The sequence below is a fragment of the Camelus ferus genome, chromosome 13 (assembly GCF_009834535.1).
Source record: "Camelus ferus isolate YT-003-E chromosome 13, BCGSAC_Cfer_1.0, whole genome shotgun sequence".
Lineage (NCBI taxonomy): Eukaryota > Metazoa > Chordata > Mammalia > Artiodactyla > Camelidae > Camelus > Camelus ferus.
The window spans coordinates 58,287,287-58,310,984 of NC_045708.1; the positions used below are offsets into that span (position 1 = coordinate 58,287,287).

Here is a 23,698-nt window from a genome sequence, read left to right on the forward strand (position 1 = left end):
GGCTCCGGACCGAATCACCAACGTCAAGGACCTACGTTCACTCTTTGCTTCGCCTTTCTTGGCACTGATCTCTTCCTCAGTCGGTAGTAAGATGGTGGTGGAAGTTGCTAGACCATAAACAGATAAGACAACATTCGGGGAAGAAAGGGATTGTCTTTTACTGTGTTTGTTTCTTAGGAATAAAAAAAAAAATATTTCCCTGAAGCTACTTGGACATCTTCCTCCCATAGCTTGTTGGCCAAGATTGGGCCACATGCTTACTCCTGAATCACCACTTCAACTAGTTTAAGTCTTATGCCTGGTAACAGAGGAGGTGGATCATTTTCCTCCAAAACAGATAGGAGGTACAGATACCTGTTACCTGAAGATTCTGTTAGGAGGGGAAAAGGGTGGACAATGTCCAGTGTCCGTGACTGACTATCTTTAGGTGAGACCGGAACCAGAGGCTCTGCCTTTCTCCAGGTGTCAGCTTTGTCCCCAGGGTCAGCCTTCCAATGCTGAAGTGATGGCTGCAGTAGTTAGATTTCACATCAGAAGGGGAGAGAGACACTTTCTAGGAGCTCCTGTGGAAAAGAAGACTTCCCCAGAAACCCCAACAGATTCTTTCTTAGATCTCACTGGCCTCTATTGGATTATGAATTAGTCACTAGCTGATTTAAACCTAATCATGATTCATTCCTGATGGAACTGAGAATGGAGTCACTCCTGCCCAAGCTAGTATATGGGAAGGAGACGTTTCCAAAGAAAACTTCAGAGGGAAGGGGCATGGATACTGTCGGTAGTGATGTCCACCACAGTAACAACTCAAGGCCCTCCATCTGGCCCTGAAGGGCAGCAGCTTTCCCCTTTCATTAAGCCATCACTCCTATAAATAAAGCGTGGTGACAAGACACAAAATAAGATAAATCCCTACCTACTAAAAGTTACAAGGCAGCACATGGCAAGATCTGCAAGAGATGTATGAAAGTTAATAGGTATATAGAAAATGAAGAAATAACATTAGCTTAGGGTGGTAATAGGAAACGTAATGGTTTAGCTAGACTTTTTTGGATGGGGATGATTTTTGACAGCTAGAGATTGGGTTTAGAAGTTGAGTTTAAGCCTTGGCATTTTTGGCCAAGGAAATGACATGTGTAGATATATGGACATGGGAAAAATCCAACGTATAAAATTGATGAAGACACGGTATTCTAGAACAGAGCTGCCCAATATGGTAGCTGCTAGCCAAACACAGATACTGACAACTTAAGTGACTAGTCTGAAGTGAGATAAGATGTGAGGGTAAATATATACCAGATCGTAAAAACTTAATAAAAAAAGTAAAGTCTCAGTCATTTTTTTAAAATAATTGATCATATGTCGAAATATGTCAGATGTATGGAGTTATATGAATAAGCTAGATTAATTTCAGCTGTATCTTTTGTTAATGTGATTAGTAGAAAATTTAAAGTGATGTGGCTTGTGTTGCATTTCTGTTGGGTAGTACTGCTTTAGGAAGTGGAATAGTTATGAGTACTCCATCTGTCTTATGAAAATTGGTAATGGTGGTGGCAAGGCAGCAAATGTAGATACCCCAGAAGCTGTTAAGGATTTCATTTCACAATGAAAAACATCAGAAAGGGGTATCTCATGGGTGGGTCCCTTCCCGTCAGGTACCTTGAGTTTATCTCCTTTTGATTTAGCTTGTTCACCAGAGAGTATAAAAAACGATCTTAAGTACTATATTGTACTGCATTTTATCTAGTATATATTTTTTAAAGTTTTTTTTGGGGGGAGGTAGGTAATTAGGTTTATTTATTTATTTTTTTAAGAGGAGGCACTGGGGATTGAACCCAGGCCCTCGTGTATGCTAAGCATGTGCTCTACTGCTGAGTATAGCCTCCCCCCTTATCTAGTTTATCTTTCACTAGTACACCTCTGGAAGCAAGTATTTCTTAGAGGAACATTGATTATATAACCACTTCAGTGTTTCTTTTCTCTTCTTGTTTTGTTTTTTCTTTCTTTTAACATTAAGCATTTATTAGCTGTGCTAATTGAATAAAGTCATACTTTTCCCATCCACAAAATGAGGCAAATAAAGCCTCGTTCACAGATAGATTTTAATAAATGAGGTAAGTGAATGTGCACTGTAAATGCCATTCAGTTTTTAACTGAGCAGGGCACTGAGTTAGACATTGTAGGAGAAAGATGACTAAGAGCTCATCTGTCTCAAGAGTGAGGGTGACAAATATGTGTTATATCAATTGGGCTTCAAGGCAAGATGACTCAGACACTCGAGTGAGGTGCTACATTTAAGCTACGTGAGTGAAGTGGAAAGAGTGAGTCCCCCTGGGCAGTCGCATTTGAGCAGAGCCTTAACAGACAAGAGCGCAGGGGTGGGGTGCGGGGTGGGCAGACAGACTTCTTAGACTTTGAATTGAAGGAAACTTATGAATGGAGGTAGGCAAGTTCACGATATGTATTTGAAGTTCCTTTTGGGTTTAAATATTTATGGCTTTTAATACATTACAGTTGGCTCCTGTTGCCCCACTGGACCTCAGTGGAGCATCTACCACCCTGGGAGTTCCTTGTGTATAGCACTGGTCATACTCATCTTTGTACACCCAGTGCGCAGCACGGAGCCTGGCAAAAAGCCTGTGTCCAGTAGATAATTGTGAGTAGATGAATGAACATGATCTTGCAGCATTTAGAACGTGGTGTTTCACTTTCTAATTTTTCATTCCACCATGCAGTGTCTGTGAGTATTGGGGTGTCTAGACCTTTCTTTCGCATACTTACAATGATAGCTGTGCACTGAGATCATTTGGGTGATAGGTTTTTTTTTTTTTGACAGTATTTTATTTTCTTTAGCTACTACAATGTTTCAGTCAGTTGTATGTTGGAGGATATACTGCACCTTATTTTTTTTAAACATTTTTTATTGATTTATAATCATTTTACAATGTTGTATCAAATTCCAGTGTAGAGCACAATTTTTCAGTTATACATGAACATATATATATTCATTGTCACATTTTTTTTCTCTGTGAGCTACCGTAAGAGCTTGTATATATTTCCCTGTGCTATACAGTATAATCTTGTTTATCTATTCTACAGTTTTGAAATCCCAGTCTATCCCTTCCCACCCTCCACCCCCCTGGTAACCATAAGTCTGTATTCTCTGTCTGTGAGTCTATTGCTGTCCTTTATTTATGCTTTGTTTTTGTTTGTTTGTTTGTTTTTGTTTTTGTTTTTTAGATTCCACATATGAGCGATCTCATATGGTATTTTTCTTTCTCTTTCTGGCTTACTTCACTTAGAATGACATTCTCCAGGAGCATCCATGTTGCTGCAAATGGCGTTATGTTGTCGGTTTTTATGGCTGAGTAGTATAGGTTTTTATTCTCCCCTGAGGAGCTGATCTGAAGTCTTGGAGGTTCAGTTACCTGCTGCTACAGAGGGCTCTTACTCTCCTCCCAGTGACTGTTACATTTCTGCTGGTTTTCAACACAACCTCTGTGGAGCTCCATTCCGTGGGGAAGAGAGCTGGCTCCACTCCTTCCAGGAAAAAAACACCCAATGCCTTCCCTGCCAACTTTCGGTTGCCTGGGCTAAAATGTTATTCTGCAGGGAGGAAGCACAATGGGAAAGGTTATACCTACAGGAAATCTCATATTTGTTCTGCAGGGGAGCATGTGAAAAAATTGAAAGAAAGGAAGCAGCTTAGTAACTAGAAGTTTACTTTGTGTGGGATTTCCTTTTTGGGTTTTTTCCCCCTACCCTGTTTCATCATCATTATGTTTTAATGTTTTATTTCCTGTCTACTTGGTTAAGTTGCTTTTATATTAGTGGTGGTTGAGATCTACTATGAACACCAGTAACAGATTCACTGAAAAAAAAAAGAGCAAGGGGAAAATACTTTCCATCATTTTGAGAAAAAAAAAGACTGGAAAGCTGTTTTCTATGCATCCTCCCTCTCCCCTAAGCAATCACTAGTAATGATTTTTGTAAGTGGACTAATTATACCACTGACTTCACAAGTGGAATAAGAAATAGGAACCATTCTTGGCTTAAATGACAACCTCCCCCACCAACCCCTCTGGGAATAATAACATTTTAACACCAGAGAATATTTGCTAAAACTTAACAACTATAAAGCTAAATGTATTCCGCCCTCCACGGAACACAAAGGGTTAAATTAAAGGCCCACCAATTAGCACAGCTCACCACAGACCTGGATGAAAAAGGAAAGGGCATGGATTCTGTGTCCCCTTCCTGGTCCTCATCACTTGCTCCTTTCATGCGACTCTGGGATCTGGTTGGGGCTTTGCCGACCCTGCTGGACCTCTAACTGTAGAACACGGGGAGCTGTCCCAATTCAGACATATTTTAATAGGGCTTAAAAAGTCACATAACAAACAGTGACCGCACAGTTTCTGAGCTTCCTGAGGCTCATGGATGTGTTAAGGCTCAGGGTTCCAGGGGAACCGGGAATGGCCTGACATTCAGGGATGCAGCGAGAGGGTTGGAAGTGAGGGCTGAAGCCAAGCTCAGGCATGGAGGAAGGGCTCACCATCTCTGTGGCAAACGTTGATTGGTAACAAAAGTTAAAAGTGTTCATTTAGCTTTCTGGTATAAAACAGCTGTATTAAATGTCTTTTATTTGGTATGTAAAAGGTACTCAATAAATATTTTTTGGACTTAATCTTTAAACCAATGGCATGTTCTTAACGATCCTTCTCTTTTTCCGTTGTGTACTTGGGCCCCACAAATTGCCCAAATGATGGTGGGCAAACCTAAGAGTAGGATTGCAGGTCTTAGTAAAATGAATCATGTTTTTGAAGGACCATAGACTTGGTAAATGTAAGCAGTCCCTTTAAAAACTCCACACAACCTTCCACCATTCCGGTTTCTCATTCTGCTTCTACTGTCATGTGAATCTGACCAAGTTACATTAACCTCTCCAGACCTCAGTTCCTCCTTGCTCAGAACTAAGGGACTGAACTAGGTCCATTTTAGACATGTTTTAGACATTTTTGTTTTACCCTCTCATTAATAAATTATTTTTCTCAAGCACAAAAATGCATTTTCCTCATTTAAAAAACTTAAGAGTTTTCAGAAATAGTCTGCCTGTATTTTCACTGTGGTGTACACATCATGACTTTACCTCTGGGAATACAACCTTTGAAGTCAGCACTGTAAATGGCAGGTAACATAGGAGTGTAGACCACTTTAAAGTTGGTGAGACCTGAACTTGAATCTTGGCTTTGACAAGTACTGTCTTAGTGACCTTAGGCAGGTTACTATCACTAAGTCTCAATTTCCTTATCGGTAATATGCAGAAAGTGTATTTATAAAGTTATTGTGAACATTGACTATGACAATGGATGTACATTGCTCAGCACAGAGCCTGGCCTGTTGCAAACACTTCATTCGTATTACCTAAGGCTGGTGCTGTGCCCTCTTACATGGTCAATTGAAGACTGTTTCACTTGGTCAAGTTTCTATTAGATAAACTGATGATCAGAGTGTTTTCCTGATGGAAACTCACCTAAAATATTTCTTTCTCTTTGTAGATCTTATATTGCACTTTAAACACACCTAAAGTTGACATGGAAAAACTCTTAGGAGCACAAATAGGCCTTGAAGATTTCATATTTGCCCATGTGAAAGGGATCAAAAAAGAAGTGAATGTGTTTAAGTCTGAAGATTCACTTGGTGTCACCATTACAGATAATGGTGCCGGCTACGCTTTTATAAAGGTAAGTCCTGAAAAATAACTATGTGACTTAACTGAGGGTAACATTTAAGAAAATCTAGCAGGTCAAAGAAAGTTTGAAATGATCTTCAGAGAGCTAACTCAGCAGGGATGGATGGATTGATAATGTTCCAGTTTTAAAAAAGTTTCAAAGACATTATTCTTTTGTTTACCCTTTCCTTGAATTTTTTCCCTTCAGTTTAAACTTCCTCTAGAATTTAGCATTTATTGAAAAGGAAAGCCTGGCCCTGGTGCCTACTCATCCTCATGGGCTTTTTTAGGTCTGTAGTTCATCAGTGTCTGGTGACTTCCATGCTGATTTCCATTGATTTAGTGTTATTTCCAAGTACACATAATTTTGGCCACCTTATTTACTTCTTTTAAAAAAAATGTGCTCTTCAAAAATTTCTAAACTATATATGGTTGATCCTTGAACAACATGGGTTTGAACTGTGTGGGTCCACTTTCATGTGGATCTTTTTCAATAGTAAATGCTACAGTATGACATAATCCATGGTTGGTTGAATCTGTGGATGTGGAACTGTAGGTATGGGGAACCGATTATAGGGTGGGATTTTTTTTTCATTTTTAAGGACATTGCCTTTTTATTATGGGATCTTAATTAGTATTAAATTTAAAACAATTTTTAAAAATTGAAGTATAGTCATTTACAATGTGTCAGTTTCTGGTGTACAGCATAATGTCCCAGTCATGCATATATATACATATATTTGTTTTCATATTCTTTTCCATTAAAGGTTACTGTAAGATGTTGAACATAGTTCCCTGTGCTATACAGAAGAAACTTTTTAGAAACCTATTTTTGTATATAGTGGCTAACATTTGTAAATCTCAAACTCTCAAATTTATCCCTTCCCACCCCCTTTCCCCGGTTACCATAAGATTGTTTACTATGTCTGCGAGTATGTTCTGTTTTGTAGATAAGTTCATAGTGTCCTTTTTTTTTTTTTTTTTTACATTCCACATATGAGTGATATCATATGGTATATTTCTTTCTCTTTCTGGCTTACTTCGCTTAGAACGACAATCTCTAGGTCCTGCAAATGGCATTATTTTATTCTTTTTTATGGCTGAGTAGTATTCCATTGTATAAATATACCACAACTTCTTTATCCAGTCATCTGTCGATGGACATTTAGGTTGCTTCCATGTCTTGGCTATTGTAAATAGTGCTGCTATGAACATTGGGGTGCATGTATGTTTTTGAATTAAGAGTTCCCTCCAGGTATATACCCAGAACTGGGATTGCTGGATCATATGGTAGGTCTGTTTTTAGTTTTTTGAGGAATCTCCATACTGTTTTCCATAATGGCTGCACCAAACTACATTCAGGGTGGAATTTTTTTAAGAAGGATTTTCCACTATGTGGAGGGTCAGCACTCCTAACTGCTGCATTGTTCAAGGGCCAACTGTAATTCTTTTATCTGAATACAAAGAGCAATATTGAGCTGCAAAGACAAGAGAAGGAAATTTGAAATGGTATGAAAAACTTTAAGAACTGAGGAGTGGTAAAAAGGTTCATCTCAAATATCAATTCTATTACTGTAATAAATAGTTGCAATACATTGACTTATTGAATGCTGATCATGTACTATGCCCTTTGCATATACACTTCCTCGTTTAATGCTCACAACAATTCTAGTTGGTACCATGCTTTTTTCTTATTTACTTTTTTGTTGAGGTGTAACAGATCTTTAATGTACGGCTGGAATATTTACAGATCTGTGTAAATGCCACCCAGGTCAAGGGAAATTTCATTTCCACCATCCAGAATGCTCCTTTGTGCCCCTTCTCAGTCAATACCTCTCCCCCACAAGGGTAACCACTATTTTGACCTTTATCACTATGGTTTTGCCTGTTCTCGAATTTCGTATCAATGGAGTTAATTTATTACGACCTCTGCAGTTTCTGGCTTTTGTTCAGCATGTCTGGGAGGTTCATCTCTGGGTGGGAACTATTATCAACCTTTACTTTACAGATGTAGAAACAGCATTAGGAACGTTAAGCAGCTTGCCCAATGTTAGGCAGCTGGACAAATTCAGGATTTGAATCCAAGAGGTCTGACTCCAGAGCTGGCAATCCTACCCACTGAGCGAAGAATTAGCAATAAACTTCATGCAACAGAGCACATTTCATGCTTTATTTTGTCCAAATCCTTGATTTGCTGATGCATTGTCATCATTTAAAAAAATAGCCTTAGGGTAGTTATCTTCTTAACTGTAAGTAGTGCTTTAACTTCCCACTTGATAGAATGGCTATTTTTAGCTCTGCAAAAGATATGACTGTGCTGAAGGTTGAGTGGGTGACCAAATGGAAAATCTGCCAGTTGAGAGAGTCATGTGGGATTATCCAGGGGAAGCTCAGGACATGAGGCCCGTGTAGCAATGCCTTTCTAATGTCAGCAGGGAAGGGCTTGGAAGTTTTGCAAACACGCATGGATTTTTGAGATCTTAGCCTCTGATGTTCAGAGCTTGTGATTCTATTTTTTTATGCCCCGTCAAACATGTGCCTGCTTCAGAGTACGAGTCACTGGCCCTGTGGAGACAGAGAACATGGTGGCAAAGAGGAAGAGGAGCCTAAGCCAAACCTCTGATAAGAGTTCAACTTTGAAGAGGAATGACTTATCATACTGTGTACATGGTTGATGTGATTTTTTTTTAAAAATTGAGAGGGGAATAAATTTCAAACTTATTGACAGATTGTAATAACACAAAGAACTCACATAGTACTCCTTACTCAAAAAAATCCAGTTTTTGCCATTTGCTACATTGGCTTTATTCTCTTACTGACATATACATACGTGTAATTTCCCCTGAGCCATTGGAAAAGGCGATTGCATATATTATGTCTCTTTATCCCTTAATACTTCAGAATGTAGTTCTTAAGAACAACGATATTCTCTGAAGTACACCCACAGTACAGCTATGAAACTCAGGAAACCTAACAGTGACAGAATATTTTCAAACTAATCTAATGTCCATGTGACAGTTTTATGAGTTGTCCTTATAATTTTTCCTGATATAAGTCCAGTCCAGGATTATTATTTAGTTATCAAGTCTTTTTAGTTGTCTTTTTTCTGGAATAGTTCCTCAGTCTTTTAGAGGATATCCCTCATTTTTGGCTTTTTTGATGTCTCTTCCTGTTGAGAAACAGGCTATACATTTTTTTTTTTCAGGTTGTACATTTTTGGTAAGAAAACTAGGTAAGCGATGTTATGTGCTTCTTATCTCAGAAAGTGTGTTATCTTGGTTTGTCTCATTATTCATGACGTTAATTTTGGTCACTTGGGTAAGGTAGTGTCTGCCAGTCTTAACTCACTGCAACGTTAGTATATTTTCCTTTGTAATTAGTAATTTGTGGGGAGATACTTTGAGATTATGTAAATATCCTGTTCTCTTACTTGCACCCCACAAATTTAGCATCTATTGAGGAGACTTGCCTGTGACTCAGTTTTTACTATAATGGTTGCAAAATGGTGATATTTCTAATTCCATCATTTCCCATGTATTTTTTAAAGGCATTCCATTGTAATAGAGCACTCTGCCTATATATTGTCTATTATCAACATGGACACATGATTTCTTATTCAACGGGCCCATTACCATCATTTGTTCTGATGCTCAGATTTCCTGAGATTCGGCGGGCAGGAGTCCCTCTCAACTGGCTCCTGTATTTCTTTGACCTGACTCCCATTATTTTATTGAGCAATTCCTTCCTTTCTGGCATGTTCTAAGTTCATCTTTCATCTTTTTGTTCCCAGGCTTGGAATCAGCCATTTCTTCGAGGAGCTCTGGTTTTTTTCAGTGAGGATATGTATTTCAAAATCGATATCTGAATGCTAGTTGCACACATTCATTGCTACCAGAGTGTCACTGCTTCTAGGTCCTTTCAGTTACCACTGAAAGTGTTAGAAAACACGTATTTTATTTTTAAAATAAAAAAAAATTGTTTTTTTAAGGAAGTGTAGTTGATTTACAATGTTAGTTTCAGGTGTACAACAAAGCGATTCAGTTATATACACACATACCTACATATATATCTTTTCCAGATTCTTTTTCATTGTATGTTAATGCAAGAAATTGAATATAGTTCCCTGTGCTATATAGTAGGTCTTTGTTGTTTATCTGTTTTATACACAGTAATGCATATTTGTTAATTGCAAACTCCTAATTTATCCCTCCCCCACCTTTTCTCCTTTGGTAACCATTGTTTTTTTTCTGTGTCTGACAGTCTACTTTTGGTTTGTAAATAAAATTTGTATCATTTTTTAAAAGATTCCACATATAAGTGGTATCATATGATATTTGTCTTTCTCTGTCCGACTTGCTTCACTTAATAGAAAACATGTATTTTAGAAATTATGAATTCATAATTATGCCTCCAATTCTAATCCTGCCCCACAGGGTTCTTCCTTGGATTTTCTACTAAAGTATTAACTTTCAGAATGATTGGAATATTTAATCATTTTCTTAGTTTCACAATATACATAAAATAGTTTCAGAATTGCTGTATCTATAGTTGGAGAAATAAATCTATTAAGAGTTCAAGATTTGTATGCATTTTTTTTTTTTTTTGTCTTTAAATGCATGTATACAATCCAAGCATTCTCTTCAGGAGGTACTTGGGGTAGGTTCTCACTTGCCCCTCCTCCCTCCACCCCATAATTTCTCATTTAAAATAACTATTGAATCCAGTTATTTCTCTTTGAATTGACTTTGAGTTTTACCTCTCATGTTGATTTAATTTTATTTTCTGAATACATAATAGTTTCAAAAGTCAAAACTATAATAAAAGATATATACAGAGATGTCACTCCTTCTCTGTCCCCATTACTCATTTCTCCCACTCCTTGGAGTAATCAATTTCATTAATTTCTGGCTTACCATTCCAATGTTTTTTGCCAAGATAAGCAGAAAAAGTGGAATGTTCCCAGAGTTTGCACGTCATCCTTGTTAGGGGGCCATGCTAATCTTCTCTGTGTGGCTCCAATTTTAGTGTATGTGCTACTGAAGCAAGTACTTGATACGCTTTTAGCAGTGGCTGGAAGTCAGTAGATTTATGGAAGAGGACAGTGTGGTGTGTGTTTAGACAAGGGTGAGGAGGAAGGAGTCCATGATTAGGAAGGCAGTGCAGTGTGGCGCATAGGACCATGGGCTTTAGAATCACACCTACTTTCAGTCTTGGTTCAGCCCCTTATTTACTTGCTGTTGACCTTGGTCAAGTCATTAAACCTTTCTAAGCCTTCTCTCAAAGTGGGAATATTAGCACTTACTTCACAGAAGTATTTGGGTACAAACTAATGATGTATCTGAAATGTTTGATAATACTAGTAACTGATAGCTAATACCTTCATGGTAGCAATAATAACAATCATCACATAATTAGGAGATGAGGTCAATGGCAGAGAAATGTATTAACTAGTGCTGCCTGGCCTTCATAGATCAAAGACAACAGACAAACATTTATGATTTTACTACCCAGGTTTTAACATTTCCCAGGAAAAAGTATATAAATAACTAACCAGAAAACTCAGAGTATACTTATAACAAACTCCATAAATTCCTGAAATAGTTTTAAGAGCTGAGTTGGTGCATATTTTCTATAAAAGGCCAGACAGTAAATAGTTTAGATTTTGTTCTAATTTATGGTCATACAGTCTCTGTTGTAACTACTCAACTCAGCCTTTGTAGCACAAAAAGTTATATACGATGCTGAAATGATGAACATAGATGTCTTCTAGGAAAGCCTTATTTATGGACATTGTAATTTGAATTTATATAACTTTCACATGTCACAGATATTCTTTTTTGTCCCCAAACCATTTGAAAAGGTAAAACCATTCATAACTCACGGGCCATATGAAAACAGTGATGGGCCAGATCTGACCTATGAACCATTGTTTGCTGATCCCTAGTTTAAGAGAAGAGCATGCTTTTAGAAACAAAATAAAAATAAGCGCTTATACTATGCAATTAAGAAACAAAAACCGCAGTAACATGGGTGGACCTAGAGATGATCCTTCTAAGTGAAGTCAAGGAGAGAAAGACAAATATCATATCACTTATATGGAATCTATAAAATGATACAAATGAACTTATTTACAAAAGAGAAACAGATTCACAGACATAGAAAACAAGCTTATAGTTACCAAAGGGGAAAAGGAGTGGAAAGGGATAAATTAGAGGAGTTTGGCTTTAGCAGATACAAACTATAGTATATATAAAATTGACAACAGGTCCTACTGTATAGCACAGGGATTCGATATCTTGTAATAACCTATAATGAGAAAGAATATGAAAAAGAATATGCATAACTGAATCACTATGCTGTACACCAGCAACTAATACAATATTGTAAATCAACTGTACTTCAATAAAAAAAGAAATGAAAACTGAAATTGATTTTGAATTGAAGTAACGTATAAATAACAAAACTGTCATTGCCAGAATATCTTCTTATAGAAATCTTTAATTTGGGCTACTTCAGTAGAACTAAATCACTTTTTAGCATGATCCTTCTGAGAAATATGGTACTCACATAGTTCTAACATTTTGATTAATTATCTAGAACTAATAATCAGTAAGGTTAGAAATATACAAGGTCGGAGTTGGGGCAGAGGGTTCTAGGATGGAAGTTAGGATCTCTGAGAAGAGGCGTGTAAAACCAGAATAGAAGCGGTGATCTGAGAAAATAGGTAATGTTTGAGATTTACAGGCCATGATATACAAAAATATTTAATGTTGTCTTTGCCTTCTGCAGCATCGAGCTCCAAAGCCAGATGAGAGAAAGTTCTAAGTGTTATAGACAATAACATTAAGTGACTCAGTAAATATAGAATTAATGCCTCTGTTTTCCTAGTCCTCTGTGCCTGAGTAGCACTTTTAGCATTCTTATTAATTTCTATCAAGCTCTGGTAAGATGATTAAAGTACATTGGGTTTCAGAAACTATTAAAGTATATTGGATTTCAGAAACTTGTCTCAATTGCTGCCTCATTCTTTATTCGGTTAGGAAGCTAAGGCTGAGGTAACCCACAGAGCACATAGTCAGTGTCTCTGCTCTGCTTCTCTGTCTGCTCCACCTTCAGTGCTCTTCAAGTTTCTTGTGTTGGTCTTCCTCTCTTCTCCCCTGCTGCCTCTGATGATGACACATGCTTTGACTTTTCTCTGCCCACCTGGACTCTCACCTTGCTGCCTGCCGGGAGCTGCCTTTTCTCTCTCTCTCTAGACACTGTTCTGTTCACCTCTGTGGCTGCCCATAGGTCCTGGTGACCCTAGATTTCCGTTACTCTGCCCTTTAACTTACTGGTAAGATTCATACATGTCCTTAAAGTCTTTCATTTAATTAGTTTTATATAATGCTTATTCTTATTAAAATTACAACAGTAAATCTTAAGAAACTAAAAATATGTGGAGCTGAACTTTGTATGGTGAAGGTGATCTAAAGAAAACCAGATTCAGAAGGTATCAAGCAATACATTAGAATAAAAATTAAGAAAGATGCAGATTTTTGCCTTCTCTAGTGACTTAAGAACAGTTAGATGACAGAATATTAAAGAACTTTTTTTCTTTGTTTCTTTGGACTCTAGTCTTAGTCTCACTTATGTTTCTATGACAGTTTAGAAACTCAATTGTACTGAGTGGTGTGTTGTGGTTACCCTTGTTTGCTTCCATAGCTTATAAAGCTAATAGAGACTTCCTAAAAAACATTGTCAGTTAGATTATGAAATTTCTGGTTTTTTGCTTCATAATGAACTATTTGTAATGACAAATAACCTCCATGTGAATTGACATTACTGTGTCATTTGCATAAAGCATATTAACAGTTGTTACAAGGAGCATAGCAGTGTTTTTAAAATCCTGGGGTGAAAAAGCCTACTGTCAGTTTTGGTACAGGGTAATTTTAAAAGTTAAAAAATCTCCAGCCTTGCCAGGTTAGTCTGCTACACATTGCTCTTCTTATGACACTACTACAGAGATGCTGGGACACAGGAGATCAGTTTTCCTCTCAACTCTTGGACACAGTGATCAGTCACCCTGCTGACTTAGACGATGTGACTTTTCCACCCAGCAAGAGTGGGGAATATACATACTTTATCACACAATAGCAGGAGCCTCTCATATTTCTAGCTTGTCATTCTCACGAAGGATTTGTGACACCCGCGGCAGACCGTGGCCTGCAGTTTGCCGTGTTTCTCAGTGCTGTTGAAGAATTTTTAAGTCTTTTTCTGGATGTAAACTATGTGGAGTTTCTGGAGCTCCTGTCCCTAAAATCCTTCCAGAAATTCTTAGTACTACCTTAGGAAGTCTTACATCTCATTTTGAAGCTCTGTGCTATAGATGTATTGTATACATGTATGATAGTTAAGAAAGACCAATTTGAAGTTTCTCCTTGGGTCCTAAGTTCTCTTCACCTAAAATATATACATGAGAAGTGATGGTATAAAAATCATTCTTATGGGCTACCCAACTGATAGCCATACCTGTCTCTTAAGTATCAATATTCTTAGCTAAGTTTGTACCAATTCTTCAGTCTTGGATTTTTAACTAAGATTTGAAAAATGTAGCCAGTAGAAAAAACTCCAGCTTTATTCTTTAAATTTTTTGGTGGAGGGGAGGTAATTTGACTGATTGATTGATTGATTGATTGATTTTTTTTTTTAGAGGAGGTGCTGGGCATTGAACCCAGGACCTCATGTGTGCTAAGCACGTGCTCTACCACTTGAGCTATACCCTCCCCCAGAAGCTTTATTCTTATGTAATGGGCCTCATGTTGAAATGATTCCAGTCATTTATGGTGGGACTTTTCTGTGCAGATGTGCTAGGCACAGGGCACACATACAGTGGTGAACAAGGCCATCTCTGCCCCCAGGACATTACAGTTCAGTCGTGGAGACTGAGAGGTCGGTGCACATTTGCACTGTGCTGTGCTGAACGTAGCACAGCACTTCACCTTCCTGATCTACGGCATGAGGCTCTCCTAAAGGTTGTTCAAATGAGATAGTGAATGTGAAGTGCTTAGCTTAGAGCTCAGCATATGTAGCAGAAAGTACGAGAAGCACGACAGTGGCGCCTTACCTGGGCCTGGGGGAGTGGGCTGGGAGGTGTCAGGAAAAGCTGCTCAGAGGAGCTGTTGACCGTGACAGAGCCGAATGATGAATGAGAAGAAAGGAGCAGAGTGGTTGGAAGTTGGATGGCTGTCTTTTGCTGCTCGGTCTTCTGTCTCTAACTGAACTTTAAACTGCCTTGCTGCTGTGTCAGTATCTTGTACACAACGACTCAAGAGCCTGAAAAGTAATACTGCATGGTTCTACTTTATATAAAGTGTTGTCCCTAATTTTCTTTCAGAGAATTAAAGATGGCAGCATAATTGACTCAGTTAAAACAGTCTGTGTCGGGGATCACATTGAATCCATCAACGGAGAAAACATCATTGGGTGGCACCACTTTGATGTTGCGAAGAAGTTAAAGGAACTGAAAAAGGAGGAACTCTTTACCATGAAGTTAATAGAACCCAAGAAAGCCTTTGGTAAGTTGATTCGCTGAACTGTGCCCCTGGCTCATCTTTCTAAGGGAAGTGACTGCTGTGATGCGGTGCCGTGTGCTCTCTTGGATCAGTTAAGAGCAAGAGCAGCGATAGACGGCACTGCTTATACGGAAGACAGCCACTGAAGGAGGGGAAAAAATTGGCCTGGAAAGACATTTTCTTAAAAAGACATTTGGAGTTATAAAGTCTAATGTCTAGTGACTCGGAATGTGTTCCGGACTCTAAGAACAGCACATTGTACTGCGCTTATCTTGCTGAGCAGTGACATTTTTGATTGAGCTCTCTTAACAGTGATAACCCTCGTTCACGGGCCTCAACAGCAAAACCTTTGGTTACACACGGAATTGGCATTTAAAATAGTTATCTAGTCTATTTTAAAGACTTCCTTCACTGCTTTTCCTCCATTGGCATTTTGAATTTGGCAGTGCGGGGCGGTATGACGTCACCTCCTTGGTGTGACATCTGTGCTTGTTCGGTTTCAGCCATGGCAGCTGTGTTCCAACTGTTGTTCAAACCCCCAGGGCCACCTCATCTACAGGAAAGTGTGCCAGCTTCTCTCTCACTACCCAGCACTATTTTAATAAGCCAAACGATGGCTTAGTGTTCATCAGTGTTAAAATATCTACAGCAGAATCATTCTAGGCTGCCCTTCCACATCCGTGACTCCACCCACCTTATGTTCTTTCCTTTGCTCACAAAACATAAATATTCCTTATAGTTTGTCTCTAATGGCAGTTAACGACGGTGACGGGAGAATGCAGTGGGTCTGGGGAATTACTTTTCTCCTCCCTTACCAAGTAAGGGGGAGATCCTAGCCATACGGAAATGAAAAGTTTTCTCTGCCTCCAAGCAATTCTATGCCATTTAATAGAAGTACAGTGTAGGTGGTATTGCTTATGGGAGACAGGGTTTTAAGAAGATGTAAGAAAAGGATGTCTTATACTGGTGCTGCTCCTGGAGGGACCATTCTAGGAACCGCTGCTACAGACACTGTGTTTCTGCACGGTGCATTGCGGCATCTGAGCTCTCCCACACAGGAAGGTGGGCCAGCTCTCAGATTTCTATCCAGCAGCTCCTTTTTTCAAAAAATTTTGGTTTCCAGAGGGTAAGGAGGGTGGGAAGGGATAAATTGGGACTTTGAAATTTATACCTCTTGGGGAGTGATGGTAATGCTAGCTATCTTGATAGTGGTGGTAGTTTCATTGGTGTATTCATCAAATTATACATCTGAAATACATGTAGTTTACAGGAATCATACCACAATAAAGGTGTTAAAAAATAAATAAAATTTAAAAATGTATTTTTAACGAAATTTAATTAATTAATTTCTTAACCAGTCTTTTTTGGAGGCGAAGGAAGTAATTATATTTTTATTTAGTTTGTTTATTTTAACGGAGGGCTGGCGACTGAACCCAGGACCTCACGCATGCTAAGGACAGGCTCCACCACTGAGCTGTACCCTCCCGCTAAGCAGTTCCTTTTGAAACGGCTTTGTTTGGTAACCAACTTCCTGGGTATCATAGCATATAAATTAATAGGACGTAGACAGTTTGAGATAAATATTATTTGATTTAGGCTCTTTGTAAATCAGAGTTATTCTTAGTACAACTCAAGGAAAATAATTTCTTTCTACACTTGTCCCCACCATATAATCTGTTTTCCAAAGTTAATCTCTCTCTATTTTCCCTCTCTGCATATACATCGTGTGCTCCCTGTGTTTTTATAGAAAGCTGCTGATACACCCTAACATGGATGTTAGGTTGGTGATAGTCTTGGATGTTACAGAGGTCATTGTGATTAAATGTTTTCCTTCAGCATGTGAGACGTACGTGTAGACGTTTGGTGTGCTTCTCTACCTTATGTGCCTGTGACTCCCAAAGCCGCTGTCTGTTACCACATCTGAATTCCGTGGGTGGATTTGAGATGGACGATGAGTAGGATTTTCCTGATAGGCGTATGTTATTTCAACATCTCACATTCTGGTGGTGCTGTGGGTCCGGATACCTGAAGATTGATTTTGGAGCAGTGACAAGTTTTTATTTTCCAAGGTTTCAGTGGCAGCTTAACTCAATTTAACCCAGATTAAATCTGCTGGTCTATATGCATTTTCCACCCTGTGGGTTGATCTTTGCCTCTGGCCCTGCTTATCTTTTTGCCTGAAGGATAAAGACATTGCTATCCTGTGGCCTCATTCCAGCACTTAGCTCTTTGCCAGGGAGGGAGTGTAGGTACATCAGGAGGTACTTGGGGGACCAGGCTTGGCCCCTTTATCTCCATCCCAATCTTACCTTTTGCCGTGTTTCCTTCCTTCTTGTTTTTCTAGCATTTTCACTGGTGCCTTAATTCAAATTTAAAGTCCTTCATGATTATCTGACTCTGTCGTCTTGGTGTCCTACCAGGAGGAAGGGCCATTCTGCGTGAGGCAGAGCTTTCTCTTTGTATTCAGATAGGCCATCTTGGCTGAAGCTGAGTTATTTCTGGGATTGTACCAAAAGCTGTGAGAAATGGCTACACACTCTAGGATTTTGACATTTTCCTACCAACTTCCCTAAGTATTTAACCTGGGGAGGCGTGTAGACAGTGTCCCCAGATACCGGAGGGAGTGGTGTTGTTGGCGGCTTTGCACCAGCGTTGACAAGGGTGATGAGCGCAGCTCCCCAGCCATCGATGACAGAATCCTTACTGCCTGCTCTGTTCCCACATTGTGGGTCACTTCCCACATCCCACTTCGAGGGGCCACTGTACATGCCAAGATTCTTTGAGAGCTACAGAATAAGCACTGTCTAATTTAAGCAAAAGGCACTTTTTGGGAAGGACTATCAGGTAGGTCTCAGAAACAAAGAGAATTCAGTCAAGCTTGTACCAATAGGAAGCAAAGCTGTTTCAGGGATGTGTGAACCAGGAACCCTTCATGGTACTGGCTTAATTGACTTTCTCAGATTATTTCCTATCTTCATGTTACTCCACGTAGAATTCAAACTCCTGGGATGGGGTGGCGGACTGATCAGGTCATGTCCTTCTTGGTCGTGGGAAGGCAGGCTACACGATAGGCCAACGAAAATCACACAGAACCATGACGTGGGGGAAGATTCCTTTTGGGTAGGAGAAGGCAGATATCCATTTTACCATTTCTCTAAGGTGTTATACCTTGTTCTTTAGGCAGAGAAGTGTTAGTTTTCTCTTGACTTTGAACCTGACTCTAGTCATGCATGACGCGGTCAGGCTGGGTGTATCAGAATGAATGTGGAGGGAGGAGGGTATTGTCAACTGGCTTTGGGTGTCTAGTCTTAAGGATTTTATTTTTCTTCTAGGAGTCAGATCCTGTTATGGACTGAAGTATGTCCCCCTAAAATTCATATGTTGAAGTCGACTCATCTCTAGTACCTCAGAATGTGACTATATTTGGAGATAGAGTCTTTAAAGAGGTAGTTAAGTTAAAATGAGGTCAGTGGCTCCCTGGTCCAATATGACTGATGTATTTATAAGAGGAAATTTGGACATGGAACCATAGGGAGGGAGCGTGCCATGTGAACAGGAAGACAGCCACCTGCAAGCCAAGGAGAGAGGGCTCAGAGGAAAGTAACCCTGGTGACAGCTTGATAATGGACTTCCAGCCTCCGTGATTAAGGTAGTAAGTTTTTGTGTTTAAGCCAGTTGGTCCTTTGTTACAGCAGCCCTAGAAAACGAATACAGACGCCAGTAAGTATGTGTACACACACACACACACACACACACACACACACACACGTGTGTGTGTGGATATACAGTGCAAGTTCTTTGACTTTGGCAGTAGATCTTGGACTACCTAACATTGTAGAAGGTACAGGTTGGGTATATTAGCAGTCCTTTGGCCTTGGGCAGGTGGCAGGCAAGAACATACTCATGTATTTTCAGTCAGCAAATATTTGAATAATTAGTATTTGCTGGTCCTAGGGTGCTAGTTGCTGGAATAATAGTCACCATTTATTGAGAACCTGCTGTGTTCCTACATCATACTACACGCTTGGAATACCCACGAATAAGATCCAGTTCTTGTCTGCAAGAAACGCATGTCTTGTAGGAAGAGATGGATATGAAAAATTTTAAATAAAGAATATTAGAGATGATAGAATGTACTGGAGGTTTAACGGTGGGATCCATCAAGCCAACCAAGGAGTTGAGGTAAAGCTTCCTGGACAGGGAATTTGAGCTGAATCTTCAAAGAGACTTGCTCAATAAACAAATCAGGGAAGGCTGTCCTAGGGAGTGTGAACAGATTAAGCAAAGCTGCAGAAATATGGAACAGTATCACATAGCTGGGAAGATGGTGTATGTCTGTGTGGTTGGAATGTAGGTGGTGGTGTGGCAAGAGGTGAAGCTCGAGTGAGTGGGGACCAAGTGATCACGGGCCTTGTGTATGAAGGCAGAGAGTGGGCAGTGGAGAGCCACTCGAGGGGTTTAGGCAGGGGAGAAACATAATGAGGCTTGAATTTTAGAAAGGCATTTTGGAGACTGTGTCAGAGGGAGGGGTGGGCTGTGAGTTAGAGGTAAGGAAAGACTCTATTGTGCTGGTTGAGGGGAGAGAAGGTGAAATCCTGAATTCCGGCAGTGCCTGTAGGTGTGGATAAGTGGTTCTGGGGACTAGACGGTGGTGTGCTGGAGACATTTGTGCCCATCTCTTTACAATTCCACGTCCAGTGGCATCAAGTCGGTTGCTTGAAACTGGCTGAGGTGAGGTATTTACATCACGGAAATAGGCAAGTGCTTCAAGTCAGGGCTTTTTTTTTTTTTTTTCCCCAGCCTGGAAAGCTGACTGTTAAACACTTCCCCGCATACCACTGAATATTAAGAAGGTGGAATTGGTAACCCATTGGTGGTAGAGGTAAAGGGAAAGAAACTCCAAGTGATGGCCCGCAGCCCTGTGGGCTGAGTGTGGTGCCATTCTCTGAGAGGAGGAAGACTGAAAAAGAAAGAGATTTGGGGGAGGAGAGAGGGAAGAGAGATTCTACTTACGGTGCAATTTTGGGCCTTAAGAGTTTGAAATCTGTAGGACAATTCAGTTGGAAATATGTAAGAGGTAGGTGGGTATTTAGAATTCGGGCCCAGGGAATGGGATTTCTGAGTAATTTATAGTCATAAAAATAGATCCAACAACTGAGAGTCAAAAGAGAGAAAGACCAAAAACAGGGATGTGGGGGAGCCCCACATGTAAGGGGTAGAAGGAGGAAGAGGAGGCAGCACAGAGAGGAACTGGCCAGACGTGGCAGAGGCAGCTTCCGGGTGGCCTTCACCCGGGCACTGAAGAACAAGTCACTTGTCCCAAGAACAAATGCGTGATTGTAGCTTTCCTAAGTTGGCTGTGGGGCTCTGAGGGAGGAATAAAGGCCATCAGAAAGCATACCCTCAGAATCTCCTGTGCTAGTTTAAGTCACTGTTTTTCAACCAGTAGGTCTCCACCAGTGTGTTTAGAACACGAAGTAGAATTGAACTGAAAATTTCACAGTGCTTTGTGCCTAGGAAGGGCAAGTATTGTCTTGGTTTCAACGTTCCTGTGTATCCATGTGTGCGTTTCCGCTATCTGCATATTTACGAGCCATGCTACAATGTATACATTTCTCACTATATGTCACAGCAAAAACGTTCGAAAGCCACTGGTTGAAATGACCCTCTTGTTGAAAACTTGTAATTTAATGGGAAATCTTTCCCATAACTAAGATGGTTTCTCCTGGTCAGCTGCTTTCTGATCCAGAGTTTCCTTCGTCTCGCCATGAGCTGATGGCAGCCTTCCCAGTCCTTATCAAGTATCGGCTGGAATGTCTCTAGTGGTATTTTTTTTAGGGCATGGCTCACTTCCTTTCCTCTTTGCCAGTGAAAAGGCACATATCTCCACAGTGAGCTCAAGCCTGCAGTGTGCCCTGTAAACCTAGATTTTCCCAAGGCTGTGAAAATGCCTTCTTCCATTTAACTGACTCCAGGACCCTGCTGGTTTATTTTTCTATGAGGCCTTTTAATTAACTACTAGATGGATGAGGCTTTGATTCAGTATTACTTAGATGGCTGTCTACGTCATTTATCCCAGAGAATTTCTTTAACTTGTGATTGTTGCCCTTTATGGAAAGAAGTTTGTGGAAGGAGGTCTGAAATGTTTCTGTAAAGTGTTTCGAAAACCAGAAAGCAAGTTGAAAAGATTGCTTGCCTCCAAAAGCATTGATAGTCCTTGTTTTGAGGTTAGATTTTGTTACAGGTCTCTGGGCTATGTCTTCTTTTAGAGACTTCATTTCTGTGCTATGTGCCCATCAGAATAGGATGTTCAGTATGTGAAGTACGTCCAAGTCCCTTGAGTCATTCACAGCTGGAAAACCCGGACCTCATCTTGGTGATTCAGCTCAACGGATGTGCTCCTTTCAAAGACTATCTATTTGCTATTAAGAGAAACTTTGGCTTTTAGGTTTTATGACTTTTTAGATAGACACTTCAAACATTTAAAAATACTTTCTATTATTCATGCTATTTCAAGTGAAAGTTTTTCAAGTACCAGTGCTTTTGGTACTTTTTAATACTTACTGAATTCTACCAAACTTCCTGGGGAATAAGGAAAAAAGTTACAAAAGAGACAACAAAGCGTTAAGTAGTTAAGTACGTTGACTCCGCCACATACGGGCTGCGTGATAATGTGACGTTGGGTGAATTACCTGATCTTTTTGTGCTTTGGTTTCATCACACAAGAAGTGAAGATGATAATAGTGTCTACCACACTGGGCCCTTGTGAGGATTAAATGATTAAACACATGAAAAAGAAAACATAGAACAATTCTTGGTGCGTAGTTAAGTCTTCAGTAAAAGTTAGCTGCTATGATTACTATTATTTTGAAGGTGCAACCCTTTCTTTAAGGAGTAATTTTAGAAACAAGATGAACCTACGTGAAACAAGAAACAATGTGGGTGAGTTGGTGATTAGCGAGTATTTGTTGAGAACTCTGGCACTCTTTCAGATCCTGCAAAGACAGATGGTAAATCACATATCAAATAGTGAAATATATCAGTATGTCACATTGTCAGAGCTGCCATTCACTTTTCTAGGTACTTTCTAAGTAGGTAATAACGTAATCCTCACAACCATTCTAAAAAGGTAAGCAATTTGTCCAGCGTTTTAGAGCGCGCTAGTGGGTGATGGAGGTAGGCTTCTAAACCATGCCGTGAGGCTGAGTCAGCATGTTTGCTGTCCTCAAGGAGCTTGCAGTTTACATCAGGAGGCAGATACATTAAGAATCAACTAATTCTATCCATAGCAGTAATAGCTACCATTTATTGAATGTTTATTAGAAGCAATATGGTATAATGGTTAAAAGCATAGATTCTGAGCCAATCTGCTTGGGCTTAATTCCTACCTCTGCTGCTTATTTCCTGTGTGGTCTTGGACTACTTACTTATTCCCTTCTATGCCTGTTCATTTATCTGTAAAGTGTCTTGGGGGTTGAATGAGTTAATATCCATAAAGCACTTAGAAGAGTGCTTAACGTTGAGTGTTGTTGCCTCTTTAGAATATAATGCCAACTACACGATATGCGCTGTGATGCGGATCTAAACAGAGTGCAGTTCAGCTGAGAGCTGAGCTGACTTGTCCGTGACTGGGAAAGGTCCTAAGGCTGAGAGAGTGATGGAGGCCGAGAGAAGCGGTAAGATTGGGGAGGACCTTCCCCAAAGAGAGAGCCGTGGGACAGACGGTTTATAGCGAGTCCCACCAGTATCAGGGACCAGTACCTCATTCCCACACAACTGCCCGTGAGAGGGGACTGGACTCCTAATAGGGCTGCAGAGGGATACGAGGGCTTTGAGAGCTGTGACCTTGCCATCTGCGGTGAGAGACCACCTGCGCCCTGGGCTCAGACACACGAACTTGGATGTGGAGCTTCAGGACGAGTTTGTGCTGGACTCAGCACAACATCGACCTTCTGGGTCCTGAGAGGGGGAGACTCCAAAGCAAAACAACACTTAGCTTGTCACCAAACCTGTGGAGTGGGGGGCTCATAGTCAGCTTCAATCTGACACTTTTCTTCAGAGTTAGGAAGCAAACAATTAAACCCACTATGGAAATTTAAGTGGGTATTTAGAGAGGGGAGAGATGAGTGGGCGAGAAAGGTTCCTGAACACTGCACTTGAACTTGGCTTTTCAGGGTGGCAGCAGAAGTACAGACGAAGGAAGGAGGGTTTTCTGTGGAAAGGAGCCGAGTCTTGGAGAGACTGCAGCAAATTAGGCTATGAAAGCAGCTCCTGGCCATGTTAAGAAGAACTTTGGCTTTATGGATGTTTAAAAAAGCCATTTTCTACTTCAGTTTAGCCTGTTTCACTTGTCATTGTCTTATGTCATTTTCTACAGTTTAAATTTTTTTCCTAAAATTAAAGAATAGTTGATTTA

At 40.0% G+C, this 23,698-nt stretch overlaps 1 protein-coding gene and 1 non-coding gene across 3 annotated transcripts in view; one reads left to right on the forward strand and one right to left on the reverse strand.

Moving 5' to 3' along the window:
• The window catches only part of GIPC2 (GIPC PDZ domain containing family member 2), a 79,458-nt gene that overhangs the window by 23,676 nt on the left and 32,084 nt on the right, over positions 1-23,698 (forward strand). Inside the window, exons 1-3 of one of the 2 annotated variants that reach the window (XM_032494645.1) lie at positions 2,391-2,439; positions 5,556-5,741; positions 15,105-15,285. In XM_032494645.1, coding sequence (XP_032350536.1) covers positions 2,434-2,439; positions 5,556-5,741; positions 15,105-15,285 — 373 coding nt within the window. In that variant the 5' untranslated portion in view covers positions 2,391-2,433. Of the gene's footprint in view, positions 1-2,390; positions 2,440-5,555; positions 5,742-15,104; positions 15,286-23,698 lie in introns of those variants that run through there. The other variant, XM_006186985.3, reaches the window with a different exon arrangement.
• On the reverse strand, positions 10,671-10,777 carry LOC116668382. Its single transcript, XR_004325552.1, has one exon. It is a non-coding gene; the product is annotated as a U6 spliceosomal RNA (small nuclear RNA).